At 47.5% G+C, this 19,500-nt stretch overlaps 2 protein-coding genes across 4 annotated transcripts; both read right to left on the bottom strand.

The window, feature by feature from the left end:
• Positions 1-436: 436 nt before the first annotated feature.
• On the bottom strand, positions 437-6,610 carry LOC108161701. 2 transcript variants are annotated; one of them, XM_017296014.2, is made up of 8 exons: positions 5,848-6,610; positions 5,469-5,767; positions 4,221-5,324; positions 4,011-4,151; positions 3,797-3,936; positions 3,602-3,741; positions 3,253-3,543; positions 437-3,185 (listed from the first exon to the last, which is right to left on the bottom strand). In XM_017296014.2, the coding sequence occupies exons 1-8, from the start codon at positions 6,326-6,328 to the stop codon at positions 1,168-1,170; spliced, it is 4,614 nt and encodes a 1,537-aa protein (XP_017151503.1). In that variant the 5' UTR covers positions 6,329-6,610; the 3' UTR covers positions 437-1,167. The 2 variants fall into 2 exon arrangements, with proteins under 2 accessions (XP_017151503.1, XP_017151504.1); XM_017296015.2 differs by having other exon boundaries at positions 5,469-5,764; positions 5,848-6,609.
• A 644-nt stretch (positions 6,611-7,254) lies between these two features.
• Positions 7,255-11,684, bottom strand: LOC108161704 (tubulin polyglutamylase TTLL4). Of its 2 annotated transcripts, none has more exons than XM_017296022.2 (8): positions 11,534-11,684; positions 10,335-10,919; positions 9,661-10,153; positions 9,216-9,587; positions 8,965-9,151; positions 8,734-8,904; positions 7,649-8,657; positions 7,255-7,582 (listed from the first exon to the last, which is right to left on the bottom strand). In XM_017296022.2, exons 2-8 carry the CDS (start codon positions 10,890-10,892, stop codon positions 7,418-7,420), a joined length of 2,955 nt encoding a protein of 984 aa, XP_017151511.1. In that variant the 5' UTR covers positions 10,893-10,919; positions 11,534-11,684; the 3' UTR covers positions 7,255-7,417. The 2 variants fall into 2 exon arrangements, with proteins under 2 accessions (XP_017151511.1, XP_017151510.1); XM_017296021.2 differs by having other exon boundaries at positions 9,661-10,165; positions 11,534-11,683.
• Between the last annotated feature and the right edge of the window lie 7,816 nt (positions 11,685-19,500).

The raw sequence follows: 19,500 nt of genomic DNA, 5'->3' as shown, positions 1-19,500 counted from the left end.
GTCACACCTATACTATTCCACGGAATTACAGTGTGGTGGCCGGCCCTATCACCAGACAACTGGACAAAGTTCAGGGAACTGCCGCCCTATGAAGTAGTGGAGCTCTACGCACCACCCCAAATTATGCGCTAAATGCTATCCTATGCCTTCACAGCCTTGATCTTGTAGAAAAGGAGCAGGCAGCAGTACGTCAGAGAGACTTTAAGCAGAAACAATATTGTCCCACAGATACCCCTCGAGGGAGCACCAGGCCCAGTATGGCCCGTCTTCACAGATAGATCGAAGTTGGACAACAAGGTCGGAGGAGGAATCCTACTCCGAACTGCCAAACATAAAGCACTCCTCCAGGCTCTCAGATCACTGTATCGAAAATGTAATTGACTATACTCACTGTGGCTGGCTCTACCTTTTGTAAAACAGAAAACATTCCAAATGGTTTTTTGTGTGTTTGTTTTGTTTTTGTACGATCCGAATCTTTATTGTTTCATCAACGTGTAAGCTGGCTTAAGGTCTAGAGCTATATATGGTGTATATATATGTATGTATGTATATATCATAATTATCAATGTGTGTATTGTTCTACGCACGTTCAAAACACTTTTCAAAAAAGTTGTTCAGAAGGAAATGAAACTGGGATCTCTCTGCCACGCACTTGGCGGTGGCTCACTTTTAACGATTACTGTGTGCACATGATATATATATATATATATGTATATATTGTATATATGGGGGCATGTGAGCCATACAATATTTACCATTTAACATTTGAAGGTACCCTCCTGCCCTGCCTTTAAAAACTGTTCAATTGTTGTATCTAAAGAGTGCATGCGTGTCGTGTGGTGTAAATAAATTAGAAAACTACATCTCTATCTCAAACGTCGCATTTTGAGCTTATTTCTACTGGTTGTTGTTTTTTGTTTTTGTTTTCATTATCAAATATAGGGTGTATTGTATGTGTTTGTATTTTGAAGCCTTTTGCTATATACAAGGTGGGGGAATCGGATTCGGTACAGAATTCCCCGACTTTAAAAAACAGCACAAAAAAAAGGTCCGGCTCGGACTCCGTTAAACGGAATCCCGAGGCAAATATCGAAAATGTACACTAAAGAAAGTCCAAGTAGGAGCCTCTTCTCAGCTCACCCGCTCTGCTCCCACACCGACACGCACTCAATAGCTGTGGCTGCTGCTGCTGCTGCTCGAAGTTGTGTAGGAGGAGAGCGAGCTATTCGTTGTTGCCGATGAGGATGTTGTGGATGTCGATGAGGGCAGGGATGATGATGATTGATTGATGCTGACGGAGGAGCTGCCCCCGGCGGCCGGCTTTTCCATACTGGCCATTATGGAGCCCAGCAGATCCACGGGTGTCTTGGCAATTCCCTTGTGGCTTGTGGCCACCCGACTGTGCCCAGTGGCGGGCCCTGCAATGATGATTTTGTGTGAGGGCAGACTGAATGTCTTGTAGGTGTTCTTCATCGGGGTTGCTGTTGCTGTTCCCACTGCTGTTCCAACTGCTGTTCCTGTGGTGTTGGTGGGTGGAGGCGGCGGTGGTACAGCTGCCCGTAGGGGTGGCATTGGGGGCAACGGCGGTGCTGCTGTTAGCGTGGGTAAAACCACCGACATCCTGCCGAAAGGCGCCAGTGTGGCGGGTATAACGACTTTAACAATTTGAGGAGCACTGGGCGCTGGACTCAGGGTGGGAAGTGGAGAGCCAGTGGGTGCTGGACTTAGGGTGGGAAGTGGAGGACCAGTGGGTGCTGGACTCAGGGTGGGAAGTGGAGGACCAGTGGGCGCTGGACTCAGGGTGGGAAGTGGAGGACCAGCTGTTAGTGGTGGCAGTGTAACAGCTAGTGTTGTGGGAATAGGAGTAGGCGTTGAATTAAGATTAGTTGCTGGAGCAACTTTTAGTGGCGGCATTACAGCAGCAGGATTAAGATTAGTTGCTGGAGCAACTTTGAGTGGCGGCATACCAGCAGCAGGATTAAGATTAGTTGCTGGAGCAACTTTGAGTGGCGGCATACCAGCAGCAGGAGCGAGAGCCGACGCAGGAGGGATAATTGGAGCTACTACAAGCGATGGCATAGCAGCAATTAGATTGGGAGCGGGTGGAGCAGATTCTTCAGGCACGGTTATATCCATTTCCACAATTTCCTCCGCACACACCTCCGTTACCTCCTCCTCGTGATCGACCACCAATTGGGGTGTGCTCTCGACAACCAACTCATTCCCCACATTCTCCACAGGATCTGTGGAATCTGTTGGCAGAAGTGCAGGCAGCGGCGGCGGCTGCACAATTGAGGAGGTACTGCTATTCATGATCATATCACTTCGACTGGTCGTTGGCTCGTCCGAAACAATTTTCACTTCGATTTTGATCTCGGGTTCCTTTTGATTCAGGCTGTTGACGTAGGCTTCGCGATGGGTGAAGGGTGTCTGAGGCACTAATGGCGGCGGCAGTCCTGCCACATTGGCATTTGAAGGCAGAGATGGGGCAGGAGTTGCAGCAGGAACGGTAGCTGCAGCAGTTGGTGCTGAATTGGTGCTGGTCAGTCGTGGCATTTTAGCTGGTGTCGGCGAAGACGTTGGCGACGATGATTGGTGTGGCTTTTTGGTTGTGTGCTCACTGCGTCGCTCCTTCTCTTTTTCCTTTTCCTTCTCCTTATCTTTGTCCTTCTCCTTGTCCGACTTGCTGGACGCCTTTTCCTTGACCTTTTTGGGCTTCTCTTTGTCCTGACTCGCCTCGAGTACTGTGGCGGCCGCCTTTGTGAGCTTATATTTCTGCTCCAAGACCATTTTCCTCATGTCTATCTTGGAGTCATCTTTGCTGGGCTTCTTTTTGGGCGTGTTACTGCCACTGCCACTACCGCTGCTGTTGATATTCGGGCTGCTGCTGTTGCTGCTGTTATCCTGGTGGCTCTGTCGTGGCGACGCATTGCCAGCATCATCCATGCTGCTCTCACTCGAGCGACGCTCCTTGCCATCCAGATCGATTAGCTTCTTCTTGGCCATTTTGCCGCCATCGTGGCCACGCTTCGAAGGGGTCTTCTTGCCACAATCGTCGTGACCAATGGGATGGGGTAAAATGGTTTGCTTCTCCTTGTAATGCGGTGTCTCGGCTAGCACAGGATTATTTTGTTCGTTGATTACCTCCTGGCCGGGATAATACTGACGGAGGCGCAGATGCCAAGCTAAAGATTGAAATTTAAATAGTTAGGGAGCACCTTTGATGGTACTATAGTGGACTCCTGCACTCACCAACGCTTGTCACGGCCGTCACCGTGCGGAACTGATGGATGATGTTGCGCGGCAGAAAGTAAATGTCATTGTCGCAGAGCTGGATGCGGGCATAGCGAATGCCCTCGCGTCGCAGCTGATTCAGCTTGGCATCCTCGATCCACTGCACGCACTGAGAGATGGGCGGCTCGTGCAGATCCAACTGCAGCATCTCCACCATTGTGTTGAAGTCCTGAGCGGCAAAGGCAACCACATCCTTGGTGATGCGATTCTGTGTGTAGGATTGTCCACAGTGAACGGCTTTTAGAATGCCTAAAAATACGAAATAAAATAAAATCCATATAGAAAGAGAGATCCAAAGGGAGCTTACCAACAGCTGCAGTTGTGATACGCTCGTGTCCATGCCCCACATGATCGGCATGCGCCTTGGTCCGATCCTCAATCATGGTCTCACGCGCCTCCGACAAACGTGGAAGATACTGCAAGTTTCGCAACTCATTGATGCGCGTCCTAAATGGGGATTCAAGATTATACACATAGGAAAACATTTCTTAAAGAGCTTCACCTCTGTCTCTTGAGAGGCGTCTTGCTATTCAGTTCCGCTGTGGGCACCAACTGCTCTCCAGCGCGTATCCATAGAATGGGTCCATCGTTCGACTGACGCGGATCCGTTTGCAGTATGGAATTACAAGCCCAGGGCATGGTCTGAAAAAGAAACAAAGCAGGAGTTGAGAGGGGTAGAGTAGAGAGTCATAAAGAGACATCGAGCTTCAATTAACCTTTCGCAGAAATGGATTCATTTCGATGCGTCCCAGAAGATCAGGGAAATAACCGCCGACCTCCTCATGCACTTTGCCCACAAGACTGATCTGATGCAGCGGTCCATAGCGGAAAGTGCCCTGGCAATAGTTACGAACCACCTGAAAGTTAAAGAAAGCAATGCCATTTGAAATATTTTCTCCTAGAGAGAGCTGCCGGCTTCCACACACCTGTTCATTGTACTGTGCCATCGTGCAGGTCTCAATGTCCGAATTGCGTCCCAAGACGCCCGCCTTTACCGTCAGCGTGGAATAGTTCTCAGCCATATGCTCTAGCAGATCGGGTATATACCGTGCAGCATCGTGCACAATGCCCATCACATGATGCGCATAGCCCTGCTCGTCCTCGGCGAAGCAAACACTAAAGAACTCATCCACCAGCTCCTCCATTTCGTTCGGCGAGAGATCATCGATTTCGTGCTGATACAGATGGACAATGGAGGCGCCACCATTCGGGTATTGCTCCACCTGAAAGTAGCAGCCGTATTTGAGATTTTCCAAGCCAGCGGGTGCTTTGCGATTGGGCGTCGGTGGCAGGCTCTGGACCGTCTGCCAGGGTCCAGCAGCTGGCGCCTGAGGCACACATTGTACGCCAACGCTGGTGCGACGTATTTTGGAGCGCTTGTAGCACTTGGAACAGTCGCGCGAGGACGACGATGAATGACGGGAGGACGAGGAGGATGACGACGAAGACGAGCTTTTGTGATGGTTGCTGCTGGAAGAAGACGAGGAGGAGGACGATTTGCGGCTGCTGTTAAGGCTCGAGGAATGATTATTGCTGCTGCTGCTGCTGTTGGTCGACGATGATAAGGTCTTAGCCGCCGGCGAAGGCATCAGTACGGAAGAGGAGGTGGAGCTCTTCCAGGGCTTGCTGCTGGCGCTAAAGTTCAGCTGCCGTGTGATCTCTTCACGTGTTTTGGTCGCTGTTGCATCGCCATTCATCAATGGCTTCGCCTTAACACTGCTGGCCTCCTTTTTGATATCCAATTCGTTTTTGATGTGGCTACTAAGTTCTGGCTCTGCCTTGGGAGGAGCAGCTGCCACTCCTGCTGCTGATGCTACGACTGGCTCCACTTTGATTTGCTTTATGCCTTCCTCCGCTTTGATTGGTGTCTCCACGTTGATTTGCTGCTCTAGAACGGCCACAACGGCCTGCTGAAGCACCGCTTCCTGATCTTTCGGTATCTTGCTGGAACTGGTATTGCTGCTGCGACTGCTGTCCGAGCTGCGGCGTCGGTGCGAATGTGACGAGGAACTTGATGATGATGATGGGACCTACACACATACAAGATGCACGACACAAAAAATAGTTGGGAATTAATTTCAGATTCAAACGTTCAAAACAGCTGTGCAAACTTCTCAGAAAAACTTGCAGGTAAGACTGTTTTCATAACTGGCAAGTGAACTACATTAAAGTACCTTCTCCCTGTCGCGGTCCCGCTCTCTGTCCCTGTCCCGTTCTCGATCCCGATCGCTTCTATGATACTTTTTGTCCTTGCCACGTGAAGAGCCAGATTTGTGATCGTTGGTGGAAGAGGAGGCTGATTTCAAGCTGCTTTCGCTTTCACGCCTACGATCCCGATCTCGATCTCGATCCTTGTTGCCGCTGCTGGAACTATTGCTATTGCTGATGCTGTTGCTGCTGCTATTGCGCCGACTCTTATCTTCGTCCCGTTCGCGCTCCTTATCTTTTTTCTTCTTTTTGTGATTGCGCTCTGCTAGATAGAGTAGATATATATATATATGTATATATGTGGGGCATTAGTTGGCATCGGCAATGAATTTCTTTCCCTTTTACCTGTTTTGTCATCCATTGGTAATACTGTGGCTGCTGCTGCTTCTGCTGCTGTTTCTGTGGCATTTGCATTCCCATCGCCTGACAACAATTCTGGCTCTGGCTGCGGCGTCTCTTGTGACTGCTGCTGTTGTTGTTCTTGTTGTTGTTGCTGCTGCTGCTGTATTGGTGCGGCCACTGCGGCTGTATTTGTGCTAGCGGCTAGTGGCGCATTGGCATTTCCGCGGGTGTTGTCGTCTTCTGCGTTGTTTTCCACCGACGCCGTTTTGTTTACAGATTCGATTTGTTGCGGCATCAAAATCATCATCGGTGACGTCTCCATTGTTGTTGGCGGTGTCGAATCTTTGCTTATCGCCGCCCCATTGCCCTTGCAACTGACACCCAACAATTCAACTGCGGCAACGTTTGCGACGGCAGCGGCCGGGGCCGGGGCGGTAGCGGCGGGTTCTACATTATTTTCGCCTCCACCTAATGAGTTTTCCATGGCGGTGTGTGTGTTTGCCCCCCGTACTACGGTGTGTTTTTTGCGGGATGGCTGTGTGTGTGTGTACGTGTGTGAATATCGATCAGCTAGGACCGTCGCCTACGTGACGCCACTCAGCTAGCCGTGCTTTTATCTTACGTATTCTTTACGATTCACACGCACTTGCTCATGTGTGGGTGAGCATTTGTTCGCAAATTTAGCGGTCCAGGTCCATTGTTTTCAAGGAATAAAATTTGCGTTTTTCGTTCTAGATCAGTGTGACCGCGGATTCATATTATAACGATACCGTCCGACCTTATCTAGACCGCGAGATGGGAAAAAATACCGAAATTTACCTTTACCTTTTCAAAATATACCATAAATTTACCGAAACAGGTTTCATATATATTGCTAGCATCAGAGTGTGACCAGGCTACACTGCTCAGTCATGTTGATTTGTTTACTTTTGTGATATTGAGAGATAAATTATGAAAAAAATGAACGCAAGCTGTAAATTACTTCACTCCGGTACGAGGAATGGTGTCAAGATGTTTTTTCAGTGTCAGATCCCGTATTATTATACAGTTCAGAATCGAATAAGTCCAATTAAAGTTTCGCCAGAATTTCCAGTGTGACCCCATCGCCGGTAAGTTTGCCCAACAGAATTTACAGTGTGGCTCCAAAAACTTCAACCTACCTACATAAGTGGATTTAATATTGTATAATGAAATAAAAGTTTTGAATAGATTTTTGCTAATAATAGGAATAATGTATTTCGAACTCGATTCACGAGCATCACTGGCGCAAGCCAGGGCGCTACCCCTCTCTAGGTCACACACCTTTCTGCTTTGTTCTTACTTCCATTGTCCGTTACAATGAGCAGGGTGCATTCACTAATAGGTCTACAATTTACAATTTAAAAATGTAAATTACGATTACAAATCAAATTAAAAAATGTTTACAGGCAGAAAGACGACCGGAAAAATGTAACTTTATTTGGAGAGGATCTCAACGTGATTTTGAACGTATTGGTATTGGTATTGCTGGCGTATTTCTGTTTGATAAAAAACATTCAGAAACCGAAATTCGTTAATTCTTGCTCGTTCAGTCTCAAGATTTAATTTCTATGCATGCCTCCGGGCTCCTGGCCACAGGCACCGGCTCGCTGGCTCCAGTGGGCACGAGATTGAGTCTAGCAAGAGTCGTGATTCCATCCAGTGCATCCTCCTTTTTCACATGCAGCATATCAATCTCAGTGAGAGCCACGTTCGGTTCCTAAAAACAAAAAATACATATATTATTAAAACGGGTAAAGGTAAACCCAAAGAAAACAAAACCCACCTTTTCCATGGCGGCATCGGAGACCTGCAAGTGGTACCTGTCCTTGGTGAAGCGGGACAGCAAAGCTACACCCACGTCACGATTTTTGCCGTACTTGGTCTCCCAGGCGTCCAGCAGGCGGTTATAGTAGCGCGCGTTCTCGATGTAACGCAGGTAGATGTGCGTGCCGGATGTGGGAAAGATACGTTCGAGGGGCCTGCAGCGGGACTGCTCGTCCTCGGCAACGATCAGGCAGCGCACATCGTCGGGCAGAAGATTGTCCAGTATGGTGTCCACGTACTCCTCGCGGAACTCAATGCTGCGATTGGTGAACTGGTTGTGCTTTCGCACCTCCTCCGCAGTTAGGCAGGTGGTGAAGATACGCTTGTCGTGGCACAGCGGCCCCTTCATGTTCAACTCCTCGAGTATCTCCTGCTGCTGGCGTTCGTTCAGCTTGGGCGGCACCTGATACAGGGCTGTATTGAGCACGGCCTGTATCAGAGGCCCCTTCACATGTAGATCCAGCGGCAGTTCCGAATGCAGCGAAGGCGAAATGTTGATCTCCAGCAGCCAAGGCACCAGGTTCTCATCCAGCAGCACATCGAAGCCGAACAGCTCAAAGCAGTTGTACCGAAAGTTCACGTTCTGTCGGTACATTCGATTAAGGCCCGACTCTCCGCTGACGATGCCCTTGATCACCAGATTGCGCAGCGTGGCCCACAGGCGCTTGGTGTTCACGCCACGATTCTCGAGGCAGGACCAGAGCGACTGCAGCGTCCACTTGTGTCCCTGGCAGGCATTGAAATCCTCATTTTTGGTATAGTTCTGCGAGAACTTGTTGATGCTGTAGTTGGTCAAGTGCATGCAACGCTCGTCCAGGTTGCTCAGCTCGGAGCTGTACTTAACGGAGGCAAAGCGCGCCAGTCCATCCTTGTACATGTAAATGCGCAAAGGATTGATGGACGTCAGCACCACATACAGACGCATATCGAACTTGTTGTCATTGATCAGCAGGGGACGCTCAATGTATCTATGGAGGGGAAGGAGGGGTGCAAGGTCGTTAAAAGGTTGTTTGCTGGAAGTGTGGTGGGTGGATGGTGTCATACTTCTGCACTACCAAGGGACGATCTTTGGGGAACTGACTCCATTTGTTGACAATGCGAATGCCTGTGCCTCGAGCACTGGCCGGTGGTTTGACAATCCATTTGGTCAGCTTTGAGGCGTTCTTTGGCCAGACCTGTCGCAGATTCTCCAGATCATCGGGCATTATATACGATCTAAGGTAGAAGATTTGATAAGTGAAGAAGCTACAGAGACTTCAGAGATGTTGTTCTCACTTTTGCATAAAACCAAATTCCTTCTTGCCAAACTTTTTCAAATTTTGGTAGATGCTGCGCCACATGGTGTCCTTGCGTCCAATGCGGAATGAGCCAGGTATGTGATTGTATTTCTGATGCGAGCGTATGGTGCGGAATCCAGGACTCTTCATGTGCTTCTCCCACACAGCCATCCAGTCGGTGGTGTCTGGATGGGATAGAAAGTCGTATATAAGACTGAGAAAAGAAAAGAACATCGACTGAAATCCCACTTTTGATAATGCGAAATCCGGAATTAAGGACCACACGTTTCACAATCTTTGGCATGACGGGACTTAGCTTCCACTTGAGCACACGGTGTAGGGCAGCCGGCATTGGGGGTCCCTTGTCCGCATGCGAAGTAAAGTTCAGGTACGGCGGCACATTGGGAAACAGGCTCGGGGAAAGTATGGTATCTGGCCTAAAGTAAACCGAGGCCTCCGAGTCTACGGTGGCCATCGACTCCTTGGAGGATCTCTTCTCGGGCAGCAGGCGCGTGTGACGACTCTGATGCGTCTCGTTGGCATCCTCGTCTAGGAAGAAGGGCGTTCCCACATACTCCTCCTCCGAATCGGAGTCATCGTAGTTGTTAATGTCATCGATGGCTGCAAATAAAGAAGGGACCCCAGCGGAGTTTGTATATTCTTCAATCAATCAGTCATATCATCTATCAATCACCTGCACAGGGATCATCCTCGTGTAGTCGGACATGGTCTTGGTTTCCCTTATTTAGCGAAACACCCGCATATGTCGCATGGTCGACACCGCCAGACATCATCCTGGTTGTGAGGCTGCTGTACGGAGTGCCGGAGCTGAGCGGCGAGTGGGCATAGAGGGAGGCGTACAGACTGGTCTCCAGGGCCGTGGCTGCAGATTTGGTTAGACCATTTTGTGTTAGAATCTTGCTCTTGTCGTCATGCTGCTGGGCAAGCAGGCTGCTGCCATGGAACGTATTAACAACAATCTTACTGCCGGGCTGCAGGGTTTGCGTGCTCGGGCAGGACATGCTCGTGATGGCATGGCTAACACCCAGTTCTCCACTCTTTTCGGGTGTGATTGTACTGATGCTCGATCGCTTCGCGGAATTGGCGCCGCCGGCCGCAGAGGAGTGGCTGTTGCCCTTGTTGTTGTTGTTGGCAACGTGTTTGGCAAAAGCTTCGTCTCGTGCACGCTTCAAAAGCATCTATGTGGTTAGTAAAAGCGAGAGGGCATCGCAGGACATGGAACATCGAACACGAAAGGAACGCAACACAACAAACAACGGGAAGCATGCAGGTATTGGCAGGAGTTAGAGTCGGGTTTAAGGGCGGCAGTCTCTAGAGGGGAGCAGCTGAGAGGAGCCTCACACTCACCTGCACTTTCTTGTACGGCTCCGACTGGAGCACGACCGAGGCCATGGGCACGGTTGTTCCCTTGGTCGCGGATGTGCCACGCATCACCGTGCGTTGCGTTGTCTTTGCTGCGGCTGAGGAAGCCGCCGCCGCCGACGACGAACTCTTCCCTGCGGGCTGACGGCGCCGTGCCGATGGCGGTGACGTTCTCGGTTTCTGCGACGAGGCCGAGGATACAGTTACAGAACTATTGGTGCTGGCATTGAACGTGCCGATGCCGGAGATGGAGCTGGTGCCGGCGGAGTTACGTTGCTTCGGATGTCCGCTTAAGCCGCCGCCGCAGCCGCCGCCGCCGCCGCCGGTGCCGCTTGTGTAACGGTTTTGATGGGCCAGCTGCTTGCACATGACCATTTTGTCCTTGTAGAGCTCAACCTCCTCCAGCCAGGACTCGTGGAAGTCGAGGATCTCGATGCCTTTGCCGCGCGTCGCCGGCTGCTGAATGCCGCGCGACATATTCTCCTTAGTGGCCCCTGCTCCTGATCGACCTGTTGTCGTTCTCTTCTCGGTTATCTGAGCCATTTCTCGGATTCAAGGGAATTTTGATAGCTGCAACGGAACGGATGGATGGATGGAATGCGATCGATTCGGTTAGTTTGTGGGGCTGCTCCAAAGTTTTGCTTGGCGGCGGGGCTGCCAGCAACTGAATAATTTGATGGTGTGATGTGTGTTCAAGGTGGCTGTGAATGGGTATGGATCGGGGTGGTATTACTTCACCAATGCGGCTGTGTGTGCGCGAGGCGGCGTGTCAATGGCTGGCTATTTTCGACATGGCACAGCCCCAAGATCATCCACAGTGGCCGGCGCAGCAGCTGCGGCAGTGGCACGGATGCGGGGCACACTTTATCGATGGGACAGACAGCAGCAGCACAGACGATCGATTGCCAATCGATCAACAGATTGCCAAAAAAAAAATTAATGCCTGGCTCGTCTCGCGGTTCGAAAATAAAACAAAATTCTGCTGACTTTCGCCTTCAAAATTCAATCAACGCGCTGCTATCTGCTGCTTCCTCCTCTTTTGGGTGTCGGGATTCAAAAATGTCAATGGCGCGCAAAGTTCTTCATCGCAGCCGGCTTTTTGCACATGTGTGCACTTGTGTATTCACACGTATGGTGTAGGCGGCGCATGTGTGTGAGTTGGTCACCGTCCAGCTTTTGCTTACCTTCTGCACTTTACATGCACACAAATAATTTTGCTTAAAATTAATGTACACCTAAAGTCTATATACAGCACCTAACACGAGCACTAGATGAAGGTGTTTGCTTAAATCCTAGACCTTTTTTTGTTTATTTGGAATTTATTCATGAACAAAAAAAAAAGAACTATTGGTTCGTCCCGAACGAACCGACAAAAAAAAACGAGTGCAGTGAACGAAGTTCACCTTAGCCCACATAATCAACCATTAAAAATCGTATATTGTAAACAAATGAACGGCCTGAGCCGCAATACTGCAAAACTCTTTGTACATTCTCCTTGCAGGTTCAACACAGGTTCTTCAACACAAAAAAAAAAACAAATCACAATATCTTTCACCTGGCCTGTGCAAAAATTCTTTTCGTGCGTATATTTAAACATGGGTTAATAAAAATACGCCACCTATGAATTTTATTATCGGCAAATATCGATACATCGAGTACGGAACAGTGCTACCCATAATTTGTTAGTGTTTGAGCGGGCGTTTTAAAAGTTTGAATTTGAGAATTTTAGTTCTGTTTTATAAAATTTAACCATTTGATTACAAAATTACTTCTGATTCTGTTATAAAGTTTAAATTTTGTATCTATAAATACTATATCTATCAAATGAAATGGTTTGAGTCTCAAAAAACTCTAAAATTAACACCTCAATAAAACCCAATCAAGTCTCATGTTTAGTGCTAGTATATTTAATGGCCATCAAACAGCTTGACATAAATCAAGCACCTGGTTTTTACCTAAACTAGTCCTTTCCCTGCACCCAGACGACCTACATGAGCGGAACGAATGCTCTGATCAAATGCCGCAGTTGGCCAATGATGAAGCCATCAACATCTCAATTTTATACACCTTCGAGGCGGCTGTAGGTACGAGGCGGTCGCTGCGGTCTTTATTGATTTTGATGGCTGCACAGCAGTACAAAGTGATTTATCGCAGATCCTGCGGCAACCAACTCAAAAAACTCAAAGCACTGCAGAGGCCAGGCCAGAAAGACTGCACTGAAGAGAACCCACACAAAAGGGCTGCCAGAGGGGCAAAGGAATACTCGTATAATGGTGGAACGATACGAATCTGTCGATAAGTTGTGGCGGCGGCGTTTAAACGGCACTCGAGGCACTGGCCTGGGCACCGGGCAAGGGGCAACGGGCATCGGGCTTTGGGCACCGCCTACAAGACGTCAACACCGTGAGGGACTGCTGCTGCTGCTGGTGCTGGGCCCTGGGACTGGCTGGTGGCTGATGACTGCATCAAGATGATGATGAACTTATCTACATCTTTGGGATTGCTTAACGTGTTTGTTGTTTGTGTGTGTCTATAGGCTATATAGCCTGTGGTCTGTAGCCTGTAGCCAGTGTTTTGTCATTGGTCCGCGATGCGGTGCAGTGGCACTCCTTGGAGATCATAAAGATACGGCCCAAAATGCGCTTGTGTGGGCCACTTCCCTAAAGGAGGAGGCGGAGTAGTTTAGGGTCTCGTTCTCGGTCTCTCATCTGCAGATTATTATACTTTGGTGTGCGATAAGCGCGCCGCTTGTTTGTTAAATATTATTAATTATTAATCAAGAAGCAGCAGAAGGAGGGCCTCTCAAGTTTTGGGATCGCAGGGAATCCACACCCACACCCGCTATTCGGTAGCCTGCCAAAAAAAAATATCAAATTTCTCGAATAAATGCAATTAATTTGTTGCTTGCACAATGCACAATCCGAGAATGGAATAGGGTTCGCCGGATAGGGAATACAACTAATTTGGGGAGAGTCTTTCCATTCAGGACTCGCAAACATGTGTGTGCTTTGAATCCTTTCACTAGTTGTTTGCTTTCGGCACCTTTTGGTAAACATGAGATGGCTTGAAAAGGATTTGCGATCGGCTCGCCTTGATTAGAGCTCAATTTACACCATCAAGGTGTGCGACAGAGCGCCTCTGTCTGTCTGAAGACGAAGAAATCGAGCCGATCTGCTGCAGCAGCCTATCCCCACGGTCATTATTCAATCAACAAAAGATTATAGCGTGGCACATATGGTTTTCACCATCTAATCCTGATCAAAGGAGGTGGAGGCGCAGGCGGAGAAAGGGGTTTCGGTATAGATCTGGGGAGTGGCCTCAACAGAATGGAGTTTGATCTGAAAGGATCTCTATTCAGTAGATGGCAGCAGCTCAAACGAAAGAGGACTCCTCTATGATCCCTTGAACTAATTGCAGTTGATATCTGACATCTCTAATGAATCCCAGAAAGCCCCATCAGGATGGTATTTCTTCACAGATTTCTCAAACTATTCGGCTCCACTTTCTTAGCCCTTTTCCTCTCAGTCCACTTTGTTTAATCTTGATTAAATCCTAAACCCACATTTCCGCATGCTACGATCTGAAAACCCTATAAAACCCAACGTTTTGCTTGGTTTGGGCCATAAAGATAGCCAAAAACATCTTCAGATTCGATTCGCTAAACCCTGGGATCGTAGAAGACATCAAACGATTTCACTGCCATCTAGGGCTGCTACTCATCGTGGCTCAAACCTCTTCTTCGAATCGAATCACTTTTAAAATTTGAGTATATTGAACGGGCCAAAATGGATGCCGTCTTTGATATTTCAGTTAATCGCCGGCTAAGTCGGCGATTAATTTTACTGCTTATTTTGTTTTCACCCATTCGTAATAAAAATGCCATAAGCTCTTTCCAGTCCTCTTCTGTGACGGCGGCGGCAAAAATAAAATTGAAAATTTATTGTCTTTATGGGAATGGTCGTTGCTAAAGCTGTGCCGAAGAGACATCCCCTCCCCAGAGACAACCTTTGGCTTCTGCAAAAAAAAAAAACAGCTCTGAAGATGATGCGAATTTTGCCGCCGCTTCTCTGATGTCTCGATGTCTTTCTCTTGGGTTTGACGTTGAAAAAATTCAATATTTTGACAGCATTGTGTGTTGAGTTATAGAACTGAATTAATTTGTCAATCAAAGTGGATAGATAAAGGAAATATTAGGAGAGCAGAGAGAGTGGTTCCCCCGAAAACTGGCTGCCAGGGCAACCCGCTTATCATCCCCCCACAAATGGCATTGCTGTGATTGGGAAAAGGTTATTTAACAAGCCAAACCACCTGATACCAGGACAGGACATGGGGACATCCCAACCCCAAAAACCCCACCCGATGCGAACGCGGACAGGTGTCCCGGGACGGGCGTCCTTCGGGTGACGGTCTATTACACACACATTCACACGCACAATTGGGCACTTAACAATTTTCGAAAACTTTACTCAAATTACATAGCCTTCCACACCCGTACATCCCCCACATACCCCCACTCGCACTCCCACACCCACTCCCACCCGAGGGGGAGGGCATTTTGCTGCCGCCGCTTGTTCGGTTCCCGCGCAATTTCCATATATAATATCAGGTTGGAGAACCCAGAATTATAAAGCACTCCCCTTTCCCAGTGGCTCTTCATGACACTCATCCTTGATCTACATAAGGGGTAGAGAGACAGCCATAGAGGGGGGTAGCCGGATGGAAAAGGCTATAATTATAGACTATCAATACACGTCCTGTACTCCGGCTTTTGTTTTCCACAAAGTTGGCTTTCATTGTCGCATGTTTGTACACAAAATTCCGATTCGATTTCCTTTGGCTTTCAGTTCCGCTTCAAAGCCCGTCATTTAAAGCCATGAAATGATGTTATTTTCAATCGGGGAACGTCTATAATTATCATAAATATTTGCCAAAGATTGACAAAGTTTTGCAGCAAAAAAAAAAAACTTCAGCAACAGATCGATTGAGTTCTTAAGTCCTTAATAAAGATGAACAAAGTATACATATATCTTTGATAAAAGACGTTCTCTTGGATGTTCTCAAGAACGATCTTTGGCAGGCAACCGAATGCCAACCAATTTGCATTAATCTTCATACAAATTAAAAGAAAAATGCCATACATATTGGCAAATCCTGTTCAACATGTGAACCACTTTAAAAACTATTCGAAATATTTTTGTACTATATTTTACGACATCTTTGTGCTTATAAAATCTGTGTCAGCGCCACAGCCCGCCATCAACAGCAGATCAGATCAGATGGGATCACTCTGGTAGCAGGAGCCACTAATCTGAACACAATTAGTGGGCTATAAATAGCTGCTATAAGAAGTGGTAGTCCAGTAGTCCCAACCGAAGACAAGACGATGATGATGGCGATGGAAACAAGTTCATAAATTGGACAGGTTTTCCAATAGACAAATTGATGTGGCCCGATAAGACCGTGGCGAAGCCATAATTGAACTGTAAATGGTAAAAATATTTATTGTCTTATCACATCGTATAACTCGCTGTGTCACAACCCCACCAGAAGCAACAAATTACCATATTCCTTGGGGAGAGGGACACGCTGTGCCGTCGGGATCAGGGATACACATCTACCGCTAGAAGAGCAACTCTCTCCTGCTCTTCCTTCAACTTGGCATCTCATGGCATTTCAGCATTAAAATAATATTCATCGTTATCGTTATTAAGTTATGTTGCTTTCCGCTAATGCCCAGGAGAGGACAGGAACACTCCACTCCACTCCATTCCATATTCCATTCCATATTCCATTCGGATGCTGGATCCCCTCTCCGTCAGTGGCCAACAGTTGGCCAACTAAATGCGCTAATCCGCGTGTTGTCAACTTCATTAGCCGATAAACACGCCGACACATTAAATTGGCAGCAGGCTGCAGGGCCGAGACGCTCTGCAGTTTGGCGGGGATTATGGCCGAGGCGAGGAGACTGGACTGGAGCCGTCCGCCTGATTTCTGATTTCTGCGGCTTCCATTTGAAGTTGCCAACGAAAAATTGCTGCCACTTGAATTTTTAATGCCCATAAAGTATGCAGCGCGGGATGCACTGCAGCCAGACGGCCAGTTCCACCGGGTTCCAGGTTCCAGGTTCCAGCCTCGAGTCTTTCCTGATGGCAACAGCAGCCAAAACTCGGCAGAAAACTCCCAAAGAAAGTTCACATAAAATACGATGGCTTAGCTTTTGTCTGGCTCTCTCGTTCCCCCTTTGCTCGTACTGTTCCCTTTCAGATCTTCAGATCTTCAGGTCTTTGGGGCCCGTCGTCAGGTGTGTAATTCGATATCTTTGCTCTTTAATCCCCGGCATCCCAATCGCCAGCCATTCGTTTGTGCGCGCGATTTATGTACTACATTTGTATTTGTGCTTACAGATCGGCCAGGGCCAGGGAAAGGGACAGGGACATCGGCAAGGAATGATTGGAGTGGCTCTGCAGAGGTGTACGGGCCCGGGGGCACACCATCCGGCCTCGGGGCAAACAAGGATGCGCCACTAAACAATAATTATGACAACAATAAAAGCAAGCAAATCCTTAATTTACTAAAACAATGCCACAGATCGCTGGAGACGGTGGATTCTCTACTGAACTCTGGTCTGGTGTCCAGAGTCTCCAAGATTAGGGGGCAATTACTGCTTCACACGACCATCAGAGAGAAATGTGTGTGTGTGCAGGAGATGTGGGGGCCACTCCACAGGCGGAGTTGTTTTGACAAAAGCAAATGTCGGGGCCACTGGGCGTTCGGACGGGCAGGCGCCGTCGTATAGAATGTCCTTACTTGGAATTGAGGCATCTGTTATGGCTGGAGGGTTGTGCCAATAGATGGCAAAGATAGCTCATTCATTGAAGGGCAAGGATGATCTTCAAATTTTAATAAAGTGCGAAGGAGCTAAGAAAAAGTGGAGTGGCGTTTGAGCCTGGAGCCACCTTGTACCAAAGAAATGTATGAGCGTTACTCATCTGTGAGTGTGTATCGACATAACGGTCGATCTTACTCGTTCTTCTTTGGAGTACTATAAAGAAGACGCACTCCTAATGCGACTACACTTTTTGAATGAGCTTTAGCTCTTAGTAATTATCCCGATTCCATTAAAACAGACCCATATTGAGGTCTCGCATCATCGAGTCTGTAAAGCTTTCCATTATCTGGCACACTCCGACCCCAAAAACTGAAGCACGCGTCTGAGGCGAACGAACCCCCACCGTTACAGTCATTACAAGACACAGCTCTTTCTCTGTCCCGGGGAATAACAAAGCTCGCTGCTCAATGTTCAATGCCCAATTGAAGACATAATTACTACTTAAAAGCGGCATTAACGCTATCACTTACACATGTCACATGGTCTTCGAGGCATTACGGAAGACAATAAAATATGACCAGAGGAGGCCGTGCCCCAGCAATGGACCTGGGCCAGACCGGGCCACAACATCATCTTCATCTTGAGCGTCATCGTCATCGTCGTCAAATAACAGCCTCATCATGATCTTGACTGAGCACAAAACGGGTAAATACCCCAGCTGTGGTTCGTGGCTCGGTCAGATCTGCTCTTTTGTACTGTATTGGGATCTCTGGGATCTGAGATCTCTCTGAGATTGTGGGACCTGGGAGCTGGGGGTCGTCTTACAGCAAAACACAGCCCAAGACGAGGCTTCCATGGGTTCCTTCTCCGAGGGAGATGGATAGGGAGAGCCCAGAGCCCAGAGACTGTGTCAGAGTCTGCGGCATATTGATTAATGGATCAAAGTCTTTTGACACGAGCTATTTTGGTAAGAAATCCTTTTGTTGATCTTTACACAAACACACACTCGCATTCACTCGTGATATTTAAACTTTATTTTTTCTTCCCTGCTCGTTCGTTCCGTTCCGTTCCGTTCGGTTCGTTCGTGGGTTATTCAATAAATTTTCAATTTTGACTGATTGTGAGTGGAATAAGGTCGTTCGTCAGTCGTCGGTCGTCAGTCCTCTCCGGTTCGGCCGCTTTGCGGCGCGTTATGATGTATGTTTATATGGTATTCTATGGGGTGTTCGATTGGTGAGGGTGCGGGTGAGGGTGCGGGTGCGGGTGGGTTCTTGCGCTTTTCGTTGTTGTAATACCCTTCTCATTGTGGCCGTCGTTGTTGTTGTTGGTGTTGGTGTGTTTTTGTGTTATTATTATGATTGTTGTTATTGTATTATTGAATTGTTTGGGCCAAAGCACTTGGGAGCCATATAGCTCATATGCCTGCGGCAGCCGCACAGTGGAATCGAAAAAGGGGATTGTAGAATTTTAAGAAGCTACAGTGGATGAAATATGGGAATGTAAAAGGTGTAGATAGGGCTAGTAGTTCCTTATAAACGGGCACTGTCCAGTTAATCGTTTCTTTCTCTTTTTCTACTATGATCCGATAGAAATTCTGGTTTAGTTCTTGAAAACTATGGGAACAAAATAATAGAAACGGTACATATTTTAGGTATTTTCGGAATTTTGTTGAGAGAAAATTTGTTTCTTTAAACTTTCATAGTTTTTTCTAAAAATCTATACAGTAATGTATCAAAATGTAACAAAATAATACATTTCAAAAATCTTAAAGTAACAAAACGGGACTCTTAAAGCTAGGAAAAACAATGTTTTCGCTTTAAGAGCTAGTAGATTTACTTAACATTAATATTTATAATATAATACTTGCATAATATATGTTCTATATATATTTTTTATAAGACTCTTCAAGGTAAATGTATTGTTGATGCTTTATAAAAGCCTCAAAATTATTTGTTAAATTATCCCAAAAAGGATCTATGTGTGTTTATATTTCTCACGAAACGCTTTTCTCTCGTTCTAGAAATCTGCTAGACCACTTTTCAATGCTTTTGCCCCACTGTACATACCATTGCGATTACGCGCTGGCGTGGAATCGAACGGCAATCGCACTTGCGGTACAAACAACGTTGTTCTGGGTTCTGGATTCTGGATTTTGGATTCTGGATACTCCTTCTCGTTCTACTCGTTGTAGTTGTCGCTGTTCCTCGCCCGATCTTGGGACTGGTGTTGTATATGTTTACAAATCGTGATTCAAGTAGTAGCGTCAATACGAAAATGTTTCTCCAAGGCGAGTCCCCCCCTCAAACAGCCATTGTGGAGCTG

Source organism: Drosophila miranda, chromosome 4 (assembly GCF_003369915.1).
Source record: "Drosophila miranda strain MSH22 chromosome 4, D.miranda_PacBio2.1, whole genome shotgun sequence".
Lineage (NCBI taxonomy): Eukaryota > Metazoa > Arthropoda > Insecta > Diptera > Drosophilidae > Drosophila > Drosophila miranda.
This window is presented reverse-complemented; position numbering and strand designations above follow the sequence as displayed.

Bases quoted from the DNA above. Each gene is read 5' to 3' on its own strand.
- LOC108161701 (XM_017296014.2), bottom strand. From the start codon at position 6,328: ATGGAAAACTCATTAGGTGGAGGCGAAAATAATGTAGAACCCGCCGCT. The intron at 4,152-4,220 runs GTGTGTGGAAGC...TTTAACTTTCAG, and splicing joins TGGCACAGTACAATGAACAG to GTGGTTCGTAACTATTGCCA. The intron at 3,544-3,601 runs GTAAGCTCCCTT...TCGTATTTTTAG, and splicing joins TATCACAACTGCAGCTGTTG to GCATTCTAAAAGCCGTTCAC.
- LOC108161704 (XM_017296021.2), bottom strand. From the start codon at position 10,892: ATGGCTCAGATAACCGAGAAGAGAACGACAACAGGTCGATCAGGAGCA. The intron at 10,166-10,334 runs GTGAGTGTGAGG...CTAACCACATAG, and splicing joins AGCCGTACAAGAAAGTGCAG to ATGCTTTTGAAGCGTGCACG. The intron at 9,588-9,660 runs GTGATTGATAGA...CTTTATTTGCAG, and splicing joins CGAGGATGATCCCTGTGCAG to CCATCGATGACATTAACAAC.